General features: G+C 48.6%; 1 protein-coding gene across 4 annotated transcripts in view; it reads left to right on the top strand.

Annotated features, from left to right (window-relative positions):
* The window catches only part of ECE1 (endothelin converting enzyme 1), a 111,108-nt gene extending 99,676 nt beyond the window's left edge, over positions 1-11,432 (top strand). For 3 of the 4 annotated variants that reach the window (XM_039508807.1, XM_039508808.1, XM_039508809.1), the window contains exons 14-19: positions 181-284; positions 2,662-2,772; positions 4,083-4,150; positions 5,066-5,256; positions 6,513-6,608; positions 7,649-7,825. In XM_039508807.1, the coding sequence (XP_039364741.1) occupies positions 181-284; positions 2,662-2,772; positions 4,083-4,150; positions 5,066-5,256; positions 6,513-6,608; positions 7,649-7,825 (747 nt within the window). Of the gene's footprint in view, positions 1-180; positions 285-2,661; positions 2,773-4,082; positions 4,151-5,065; positions 5,257-6,512; positions 6,609-7,648 lie in introns of all 4 variants that reach the window. The other variant, XM_039508806.1, reaches the window with a different exon arrangement.
* The last annotated feature ends 637 nt before the right edge of the window (positions 11,433-12,069 follow it).

Below are 12,069 nucleotides of genomic sequence, written 5' to 3'. Positions count from 1 at the left end.
TTGAGACCTGTATGCAAGGTACAGATGCCACCCTGCAATGCACTCAGATACTGTAGTGATGGGCACTGTGTGAGCCCCAAGCCAGACACTGCAGGGCTGCAAACGGTAGCAGCGGGGGATACTGGTCTCGGGTCATGCTGGTGGCTCTTTCTCCAGGACTGATGGGTTTGGGTTTTGCAGTATGAAGCTGTCTCCAGTCTGTACTTCGAGAACGTCATGCAGTTTTATAACTTCTCTGCCCGAGTGGCCGCTGACCAACTCCGGAAACCTCCAAATCGGGACCAGTAAGTCCTCCCTGCCCTGCTTTTCCCTGCTAGGGGTGGGGAGAGTCTCCTCTGCCCAAGATTATACAATTAGCTTCGACACATTTACACAACCTGGGGACCCAGTGCTGTATAACACAGCCACAGTTTGACCAGTAACTAGGTTTGGCTTCTTCCATAACGATGCTACAGCACATTGATCTAGAGACTAAAATCTCTATGGTGTCCAGTTCCAGAACCGCTGATACCAAAACAAAAATCCATCCCTTTCCGTAGTTTCAGTGGTTGTGCTCAGAACACATGTGTAACTGGAACACCTAGGAGTACTTCTTCTCTCCCATGGGCTGCTATTGATACTACTAACAAACAGCTCTTCACCCCAATGGTGCACAGAGCTCCGAGCAGCCTCTAGAACAGTGGTTCTCAAACGTTTGTACTGGTTACCCCTTTCCCATAGCAAGCCTCTGTGTGCGACCCCCCTTTTAAATTAAAAACATTTCTTTATGTATTTAACACCATTATAAATGCTGGAGACAAAGTGGGGTTTGGGATGGAGGCTGACAGCTCGCGACCCCCCATGTAATAACCTTGTGACCCCCTGAGGGGTCCCGACCCCCAGTTTGAGAACTCCTGCTCTAGAATACCTCTCTTCTCCAGACCACAAAAATCGAGCATAATGCTAAGGTCTGATTTACACCCCTCAGAGCCTTGGGAACTCAGCTGAGGTCTCTCTTCTTCATCGAGTGGTGTCCCTGTGGGTGCTCCACTTGAGGTGGTGGTCAATCGGACATTTTGCTAGCAGTGTCTGGTCGGGCGGCATGCGTGCACAGTAGCTGTCTCATGGCAGCACTGATGCTTCTTCTGGCACGCGCATGCACCGACCCCCTGAGTTCCTTCTCAACCATCCTCGGTTTGAGATGGAGTCCATTAGCAGTGTCCCTACCTATAACAAAATAATTAGATTTTAGATATTTAGGATAGTACTTCTAGTGTTAATAGTTAGTTTAAGCTTGGATTTAAGTAGATGTTGTTTTTAGTAGCGTAGAAGCACCATCTACCCCAGTGAACAGCACCGCAACTCATGCCTCAAACTATGGCACCGCCACCGCCACAGAGCATAGAACAACCTAATCAAGACACCACAGTGCTGAGAAAGGCCACACAGCAGCAATCGGCACTGAAAGCGGCGGCACCACATACAGTGGCACTGATGTCTGCTGAACAAACCGCAACAACTCAGATTGCAGCTGCACTGAGCTCTCCTCTACTCGGCACCACAGATTTGTCAGTATCTACGGCACCAGACCAGCCCACTCACCTATTGCACCACCATTTTCAAGAGATGAAGATGAAGAAGAGGAAGCTATCTTCTTTTCTGGCCATTATTCCCCAACAGCGACCAAATACAAAAGAAAATCAGACCCAAATAAGGTCTACCACCTTGGCAGGTTCACGTGCCAGAAGAGGCGTCAATGCCGCCACGAGACAGCTTCTGCACACCGACCAGACACTGCTAGCAAAATCTCCGATGGACGGCACTGGGACGCACTGCCACCTGAAGTGGAGCACCCACAGAGGGACACATCTCGAAGAACCTCAGTTACAGAGTAACCTTCTCTTCACCTTGTGCCTACATAGTCTTTGCAAAATCTCTGGGCTGCATAATGCAGTTAAAACCTTATTTCCTCAGCAAAACCAGCACACTCAATCAACCCTAACCTACAGGCACATGCATATCTCTCCTCCATGCTTGTTGGAGATGGCATTGAGAGCAGGAAGAGTGCTGGGATAATTATTATTAATTATTTGTATTTTGGGAGCACCTAGGAACCCCAGCCATTGTGCTAGGTGCTGTACAAATGTAGAACAAAGACTGTCCCTGCCCCAGAAGCTTTACAATCTTTTTTGTAAATATCTGTCCTGCTTTCTCAAAAGAAGTGAATGGACAAGGACATGCCCAGCAAGGAACTCCCTGCTCCGACCTCCCCACCCAAGTGTTATACAAGGAGGGACGTGTGTTATGTGGCTAACTTATAGCTGTATCCCCATCTGGTCAAAATACTTTAGTGCTCTGGTTCCCTCTCATGGACAATAGGAGTATTACACTTTCTTCAGTCATCTGTATTGCTGCAGCTTTCTTCTGTGGCTGAAGACTCAGTGGTTCTTTGTCTCTGACCTGTTCCCTGGTCTGTGGCAGTGAATACTGCAGTCCTTGCCCATGGCCCTGATCGCCATATATATTCCTGTAGTTGCTAGGTGTCCTAGGAAGCTTCAGGGGACTGTGGGGGAGGCCAGGAAAGACCTGTGCCTTGTGTCAGTCTGCCAGTGAGTGGCGGGGGGGGGGGGGTAATGCACCTTCCAGCCTGGCTATAATGACAATCCCCTTTGTCTCCTGCAGGTGGAGTATGACCCCTCCAACAGTGAACGCCTACTATTCCCCCACCAAGAATGAGATCGTGTTCCCAGCTGGGATCCTGCAGGCTCCTTTTTACACCCGCACCTCCCCCAAGTATGAACATCCTCTTGCTCATCTGCTGCCCTCCTCTCCCGGTGTTCTTCCCCTACTCCACCCTGCTCCCCTAAGCTGGAGGGGGATGGGGAGTGGGGACTCTATGATGGCAGCAGCCTGGTTGGAAGATGGTGGGTGCCTCACACACCTCTGTATCCTAGTCTACAACCGTCAGTAGCTAAGGAGGGTCCTGTCCTGATCTGGGGGCTAGAAAACAGCCAGGGGAGGAATGCTGGGGCTCAGAGAAATTGCACCAGCTCTGCCAGATTCACGCTAGGAATCCATGGATCTTGATGCAAGTGCACATAGAGCTGCCAGCTTTGCCAGGGACACTGGTGGACGTATGCTCTTTCAGCACAGGATCTGGACCTTTCCCCCAGAGTTAGTCTAATGTTCCCCATCTTGTCAGGCCGCTTGCCTAAGGAGATAATGAAGGGCTTGCAACCATATTTGACCCCTCCCCATCTTGTGCCGCCCTCCCCATTATCAGAAAAGGCATCTCTCTGGCCAGGTCCATTGGGCTGCCTGGACAGATGAGGCTGTAGGACAGACCAGTAGAAGCTAGTGGTCTAGTGGCAGGTCTGTGCAACATGGAGGGAAACCCAGAAAAACTGAGGAGAGACACCATCCCCAGAGATTCCCAGTCTGGAGGAGGCCACACCTTCACTTTCTTAGTTCTTCTATGCTGGCACCTGGTAGACATGCAACATTATGGGTTCATACAGTCTTGTATCTAATGGTAACATGGAAATAACATGCCTGGCTAGCTGCAAAGTGGCTCGTTTGGGGCCTAGAGAATCCACAGTACGTTTATCCTTGTGTCTGGGTGTCCAACAGCCTGAGGGGCTCTGTAATCAACTCTACATTTCATAGCTTCTCCTAAGTCCCATTGCTGGAACCATCTGCAGCCCCCGGTGGAACATGAAGGAGGCTTTTTAAAAATAGGTTCAGATTTCCCTCTGCACTTCAGTCCTTTGCAGAAAACACCATAGAGCTGTTTAATGGAGATTGGCAGTGCAGCAAATTCATTTTGTAATTGGCATTAATAGGAAGACGTGACAATTTCAACATGCATGGAGCTGTGTCTCCTTAGGACTCTTTCTGTCCACAGGAGGAAGCCAAGGCAAGAATAGCAAAAAAGTGAGGTAAGGAGGAGCAGCTCTACATAATCCAAATGAAAGCTGCCTCCTAGTCCAATTCCCCTGCCTTAGTGCTCTGGTGGGTAGGGTCACAGGGCATATGTGCAGACATTAGTAGGCAATGGCCGTAGTGAAGCACGAATCCTAATACTCTTTGTCCCTCTCACGCAGGGCACTGAACTTTGGCGGCATTGGCGTCGTCGTGGGCCACGAGCTGACTCATGCCTTTGATGACCAAGGTGGGCAGCCTGAAGACACCTTACTTCCTGTTGCTTTCTCTCCATCTTCCTCTTCCTGATGGAGCTCTGTTTTCCTCTTCATTGAAAGGCTCCCAGTGCCAGGAGTCAAAATTAAACTGTGGTGGCCCTCTGTATCAAAGAGCCCTTCTCAAAGTGGATCTTGTGAGAATGGGTGTGATCCCTCTCCTACCTTCTCTCCACAGAAACTACATAGACTCCTTTGATTATGCCTTCACTGTGCCTTTTTATTTTGTGTTCCCTGCACCAATTTCACAACAGTCCTTGTGCAACAGCCTGTTTATAATATTCAACTGGCTTTTGGCCCTCTCACCAGGGCCTGAGGGTCACCAAGGACTCCTTGTTCCAAACCTCTGTCTGGCAAGGCTCAACTAGCCTTGTCCCTCTCCTCTCCTCTCCTCTCCCCTTCCTTCCTCCTGCACTTCCTTGCTGTACCGCCTCTTATCAGCCCAGGGCTGATGAGGATTTGGCTCAGCCAAGCAGCCTGATTGAGTAATTACTCCCATCAGCTTCCTACTGGGGAACTAATTACTATTCAAGTGATCAGAGTGCAGGCTCACCTGTTTGCACCCTGCACTCTGACACAAGGGGGTATCTTACTAACGCCAAAAGCATTTTGTGATGATCAGTTGCTGTTTGCAATCTCTTCCTGTGGGATTTATGGTGATACAATAAAATAAAGATCAATAAGTTCAGGAGGTCTCAGAACTTGCTTCTCCTCTCTCTTAAGAGGCCATGCCATTGCCAGTATGCTCACTGCATCTCCAAGCCCACAGATTGTGTGCTCTAAATATCAAACAACCCCTACTTCACACACACAGGCTTGGTTCTGCCAAAGGCTGTCTCAGATGAAGTATCTTCTAGTTCCAGTGTTTTGCTTGGTCTGCTCCTCTGCAGGGCGGGAGTATGATAAAGATGGGAATCTGCGCCCTTCGTGGAAGAACTCCTCAGTGGAGGCCTTCAAGCAGCAGACTGAGTGCATGGTGGAACAATACAGCAACTACACCGTGAATGGCGAAGCAGTGAATGGCAAACGCACTCTGGGAGAGAACATTGCTGACAACGGGGGCCTCAAAGCTGCATATCGGGTAGGAGTCTAGTACAGGCACAGGCTTCGTCTGGTATCTCTCATTGCAGTCATGGCTGTGGGGATCCTTTTGTAGTCTTAGACTTTCCCCTGATGCTATAGCTGGAGAGACATTCCTGGTTATACAGTGATGGCAAGGTGAATTTCTCTAAGGAAATGTAAAATTCTGAGCCCCTCTTCTATGCAGTGTCCTCTCTGAGGAAGGGGGTGGGCCCTGACCATATATAAGTCTTCAAGTGATCCTTGGATTTGGGATCTGCTGTCCTTGGACCAGGAAATTGTAGACCTGACAATCTGCCACCCATAGAGGGTGGATGTGCAGGAGAGGGGTTTTTGTAGGAGATTCAAGGAAGGGAAGAACCTGGCCATTTTAACTGGAAGAGGCTTTAACTCCTCTCCAGATCCTCCCATTTTCAATGGCATATGTAGCAAATATGGTAGGAGGTGATGAGTCAGCCTTGAGTGGATACAAGTTTCTCCCTGTGCAGCTCTGACGGGTCACACTCTCTCCCATTCTGATTTGTTTCCTGTAAGCCATATGTAATCCTGGGTATCAAGGATAGAGCTAGGGAAAACTTTTTGGATTAATCGTTTATTTGCCCAAAATAGTTTTGGGTCAACCAAAATTATTCACAAATTCAGTTCAAATTTGGTAAATAGTTTCAGCTGAAAATAAATGAAAGAGTCAGATCGGTTCATTTCAATGTTTTCTAAACAAAGTAGTTTGATTTCTGGTTTCAAAATGATGCTTCATGTTGAAATTGAGCTAGATTTTTGTTTTTGTTTTTTTAAAGGTAAATAACCCCCCAAAATTAGCCACAACAAAAAATTCGGGGGGAAAGTTGTTTTGAGTTTAATGAAACATTTCATTCAACCTGAAAAGATTTTTGTGGTAGATTTTTCATTTCAGCCCCTGAACCAAAGGCAATTATTTGCTCAGCTCTAGTGAGTTGTTTATTTTGTGCCTTCTCTTCCCTTCGCAGCCCCTAGGGCTGTCTTAGATTTTTTTCTGGCTTTCTGTGACCAAATGGAAAATGGGCACAGGGGGAGACTCTTGCAATGCTGACATTTCCCTCCCTGCCAGCATGTGCCATGGAGACTGGACTGGTGTAGTCCCTTAAGGGTTAATGCCCCCCTGGCTAGCTGGACCAGCATTTCGTACCCCCACAAGGCAGTGAGAGTGTCTCTGATCCTCTAACTCCATTCACGATGTCCCTCTGCTGATGCAGGATAGCCTCTGTTCTCTCCTGCCTGCAGGCTTATCAAAACTGGGTGAAGAAGAATGGGAATGAGGAGGCTTTGCCAACGCTTGGCCTCTCCAACAACCAGCTCTTCTTTGTGGGATTCGCCCAGGTGAGTCTCTGCCATCCCCCACCCTTTGTTCTGTCTCCAGGTGCACTGTGTGAGCTGGGAAATAGCAGTGGTTCCAGCTACTGGGTTAGCGGGAATGCAATCTACAGCAGTGCCCCTCCGATCTTCACCTCCTCCCAAACTCCCTTTGAAGTTCTAGGGCATTCCTTTTCCTGAACTGAGTCCCCACTTCAGTGACTGGGATGTGGACAGTCAGACCTAGTGATCGCAGTAGGAATCATGAACCAGAGGCCAGAGCCTAGTGTCAGAGCAGGAGTCAGGAACCAAAGCTGAGGGTCAAAACTGGATTACCTGGAGTCAGGGAAGGAAGGAGCAGGACTGGAGCAAGGCAGGATCTATCTTAGTCATGGGCCAGTGCTTTGAGCAACCACTGAACTGCTGCTGCTGTTAGGCTTAAGAGCCAGTCTGCTGACTTTTCCAACCAATCAGGTGGCATATAGGTCAGCTGCACTCATTAGGTTGCCCAGAGACTGGCTCTGCTGCAGGCCCTGATTCCTGACCCCTCAAGTGGCAGAGGAGTGCAGCAAATATGAGTGTTGATGTATTGTGAAGAGAGAGATACATTACAGTCAATGAGGAAAGCTTGCCTTCCTATAAAGCATCAGGTAGGAGGCAAGATAACAGACTTGACAAGGCAGCTGTCTGATGCATTTTGACAAGTCTAATGCTCATTTTGCAGCAAAGTAAGATATACACTCCTCCAGATAGAACAACTTCAGGTTACAGAAGTCTCTGGGAGAGGCCCCTTTGCCGGTGTAATGATAAGGTTACTTGCAATATGCTATTCATCCTCCAGATGTGTGTGTAATGTATGGATCCAGTGTGTGGTTGCTGGTAAACAAGGGAGACCAAGTTGGGACTCAAGCTGCATGGAAACTTGTTTGTATCTGTAGTTGTTGTTTCCTATAATAAACTCCTCCTAAGAAGATCTGTGATTTCCATATGTCATGATAGCTGGGAGAGAGACATTTTTCAGCTATAATGAAGCCCTTGAGCTAACTCCGGTTGCCTTGCATTTGCAGGTCTGGTGTTCAGTTCGCACCCCAGAGAGCTCCCACGAAGGACTCATCACTGACCCCCACAGTCCATCGCGTTTCCGAGTCATTGGCACCGTCTCCAATTCCAAAGAGTTCTCTGAGCACTTCCACTGTCCTCCCGGCTCCCCTATGAACCCCCAGAAGAAGTGTGAAGTTTGGTGAAAGGAAAAGGACCAGGAAATAGTGGAAACTAACTTTTGGCTTATTGTTCCTTCATCAAGAATTGAATTTCCCAGGCTCTCTGATCAAAGGGCAGTTTCTTCTTTCAACGAACTGTAAAACTCTCAGCAGGAACAGATCCCTGAGCCCTAGGTATCATCTGAGATTCGATCCACTGTGAAAACCTTTCTTAATCTCACTCACTTGTGAAATGTCTTTTTTTTAAACCTCGCATAGGGTGTGTGTACATATGCATGTGTCTGCACTGACCCACATTTACACATACACAGTTAAGCCCCTGCCCTGTCACAGGCTTGAAGACTTTTTCTAATTGATAAAGGGAGACCCACAGATTAAAGTGATAACTGGTTTGACTGTGTATCTAAATATGCCTGACATACGCTAATCATATATATATAATATGGAAAATATTTTAAAATATATTTTTGGGAAAATATTTTTTGAACATTGTGAAATACACTGGAAAAGTTCAGGGAAAATGCATTTAAAAGCCTTTTTTTTTAAGCAAAAGGATTAGTATATTTATTACTTAAAGTAGTGCAACTAGATATGAGAATGTCAGTAGAGACCATTCCACCGAAACACAGGAGACTGAAGGGTGTCACTGAGGCAACAAATTAGCTTTGCAGCCCTGGAGACTAGGATTCTTGTTGAATCCCTGGGATCGCTAACAAGATTGAAGAACTGTCCTTCTAGTCTGTTGTGGACACTGGTCCAGTGCATAGCTGGAAGATCTGTTCACAGCCAGGATGGCAATAGCCAACTGTAGCTAGCTGGAATTGAGCGGCAGTAGAAGACTGAGGGTAAGTGCCTTGAGAGAAGTGCGTGCACTTATGGTTGGGTGACAGGCCCTGAACATATCATTAGAGCTTTATTTGCAGGTCTTGGAAACCAGCTCTGCTGATGTACAAGGTCCATTACAGAAAGTCTCTCAAAACAGGTTTCAGAGTGGAAGAACAGGAAACCAAAGAGAGATTCGTTCATTCTATAAACCTTCCATCTGTCTTGAATTGGTGACAAGGTCTTTCCTCTCTCTTCTCCTGCACCCTACAGCAAGCTAAGAGCAGCACACTGTGACTGGGATACACTGGGATCCCAACCACCATCTAACCTGCCTCCTGGCAGCTGTACTTGGCTATAGTGAAAGCTGCATTGTAACTTTAAACCTGCTTGGGCCATCTTTAACTTCTGTATACAAAGGAAGAGGAAGGCAGCCGGCTGCACTAGATTATTAAGTCCAGCTGGTACACAGACCTTCCCAAGACAGTTTGTGAAACTTAAATTATGAGCTCTCCTTGTCTTACTGCTTTAGAACAGCCCAAGCATAGACCAACCCTCTTTATGTCATGATTGTTATTGCTGAAATCCGCCTTGCATAGTATAGCTTGGGTCAGGCACAGGTGTAAGTCACCTTGGGTTTTGTTGTTCAACTGGCAGGCTGGGGAAATGGCTCTGTTCGGACAGCTCACAAACCTGTGAAGGCTGAGGCCTCTCTCTTGTGTAAGCAGCTGGCCAGTTATTTAGCAATACTGCTAGCATTCCCTCTGAGGAGCTCCATAAGGGGATAGGTGTAACCACAGGACCTCATGGTCCCTGGGCTGGAGGAGATCATGTGGAATATGGTGGTCTATTGGGCATTCCTCTACCATCCCAGCCACAAATATCTCCCACCCACCCACCCCCTGACTGCCTGGTAGACTGCCAGTCCTACCTCTGCTGTGCACAGTGGCAATCTGTAGTTTAAAAGGGTGGGAATCAGTAACCTCAGAAAGGGGGCGGATATTGGCTATGCACCACCCTGGGTAGTGCCCAATGACAAACCCAGTCTAGAGCCCTTCCAGGGCCTTACAAAAGTTCAGTCCACCTGTGAAAGCAGCCTCCTCCCTCTGGACTGGCACAACAGCTTGGGTATATGCACGTTTGCTCCAGCATGGAGTTCAGCCCACATTTACGGGCTCAGAGTCTACACAAATCCCAGTCTTGGATGGGGAAAAGGGAACCCAAAAAGCATTAACCCACCAAGAGCTATGGAAGGCAGGAAGGCGATGGGGGAGCTCTTGGTGCCATGGCCCCCAGGGAAAGCAGTTTGTTCAAGGCTCTCTGACTTCATCTCGCTCCCTTTCTTCTTATTTCCACCCAGTCCCATTCATTGCCACTTCCTTGGACTCTTCCAAGTTTAAATGCCTCCTTTCCTGTAAGCAAGACATTGGAAAGTAGCCATTGGTGTGAGCACTGTGGATCTAGAGCCCTCAATTGATTCTGATGCCGAGAAGGCTGGGTCACAGGTTGGCTTACTTACTGTGTTGCAGCAGGTATTAGCCAGGCTCGCCATGGTCATTGCTACATGCAAGAGAACCCCAGTGCCCTGCGAGCTGGGAAAGGCTAAGCACATTGTAGGGCTGTAGAGGCTGGATGTCTCTCAGTTGTCTGGGAGAGGGAAGAGCTAGTCCCCACCCGCCTTCTAAATGGAGACCTGGCAGGGGCTGGAAGAGTCATTCTGGATGGACAGAGGCACAGATCTGATGGTCTTGCTGGGGCAAGTGGGGCAGGTTCTTTCAAGTATGGAAATGAGCCTAGAAGCCTGTGGCCTGATAGAGGCATTTTGTTCAGTGTGAGGGGCAGGCCATGAGCAACCAAGAGTAGACTTAGCTATGAAGAGCCTCGTCTGCTCCTAGGCAGTGCATTTGTCGATTTCAGATAATGAATGCAGAATAACTCCTGCTGTGTCCCTGCCTCTTCCCTAAAAGCCAGGGCCCCATTTCAGGCCCACCCTATGGGCTTCTGTTAAATTCCTGGCTGGCAGTCTCCTAGCCACAGGATTGTCACAACACTACCTGTCCTCTGCATGTGAGCCTATGGGCTTGGGCACCGCGGCCAGGTCAGTTGTCCAGCTTTGCATGTGGCTGTTCTGCATTGCTAGGGGAATTTCTTTCCATGGCTCTCCTTCTCTTTCCTCACAGCCTCCAGTGCAGAGCAAGGACAATTTTCCTAAGTAAACTACCGCAGGTAGAGAGCTCTGTGGCTCACTAGGTGGCTTGAGGCCTTTCACACAGCAGGTTTGTTAGGCAGAGTTCTAGCATCTCATCCAGTGCCAGCCTTAGGATACTTTCTTCTTTTGTCTATCATGTTAACCCTACGTGCTCCTCCCAGAGGTAGCCTAGTCTCACAGTTAAACCAATCTGGAATTGGTTACTGGAGTATAGGAACCCGGTGATCGCTTCAAGATGTGCTGTCAACTCAAAGAGCTGAGGGAACAGGGAGATCAGGACTGTGAGCTTTCAGAGCACAGCATCCATTGGAGCGAAGGAAGCCAGTCCCTTCAGTCTATGCTTCCAAGAGATCAAGGGAGCTGGCCTGGAAAGAGTCTATAGAGACTATGGGCTTTTCAATATTCTATCCTAGATTTTAACAGGAAACTGCCGACAGTAATGGGTACCAGCCTCATTTCCTCCAGCAAGGGGCACCATCATATTTTAGACAAAGGGAAGGATTTTTAGTATTTATATGCTAAGGGAGGGATTTTTGTAACTGTTTTTTCAACCTTCATTGTGGCGCTTATTATAATTGAAATAAAATGCTTGTTATTGGGTTTGAGGCGTTGTCTGTCTCTTTTATAGCTGCTCTGAGTCCTGCTGGCACCAGGGCCGGCTCCAGGCACCAGCATTCCAAGCTGGTGCTTGGGGCGGCAATCCGCAAGGGGCGGCAGTCCCTGTTGTTTTGCCCCCAAGCAGCGTGCCAAATTTCTGCGGCGGGCACGGGGGAGGGGGGGGAGTCCGTTTGCCCTTAGGGTGGCAGGCGCGTTTCCGCGGCGGCGGCAATTCAGCGGCAGCTTCTATATTTAGCTGTCCGAGGCGCTTCAGCTAAACATAGAAGCTGCCGCCGAATTGCCGCCACCGCGGAAACGCGCCTGCCGCCCTAAGGGCACAGGGACTGCCCGCTCCGCCCGCCGCGGCAATTCGGCACACTGCTTGGGGTGGCGAAAACTGTAGAGCCGGCCCTGGCTGGCACCAGGGGCTTCTCACCTGGCCAGTCAAGGTGAGTAGTTCTAAGCGCTGACAGTATGGTGTGTGTTCTATGGGACATCAGTGGGATCCCATGCCTAACATGCAGATGGTTTTATATTGTAAGGGCAGCCATGGAAAAGACAGGAAGCAAAGGGACAAGAGAGAAGAAAAGACAGGGGAAGTTGTATACCCCATACTGGGAGTTGATCACCAAGTAACACA

This window comes from Mauremys reevesii, linkage group 21 (assembly GCF_016161935.1).
Source record: "Mauremys reevesii isolate NIE-2019 linkage group 21, ASM1616193v1, whole genome shotgun sequence".
NCBI lineage: Eukaryota > Metazoa > Chordata > Testudines > Geoemydidae > Mauremys > Mauremys reevesii.
The sequence above is the reverse complement of the archived record's forward strand: the minus strand, read 5'-3'. Positions and strand labels throughout refer to the sequence as shown.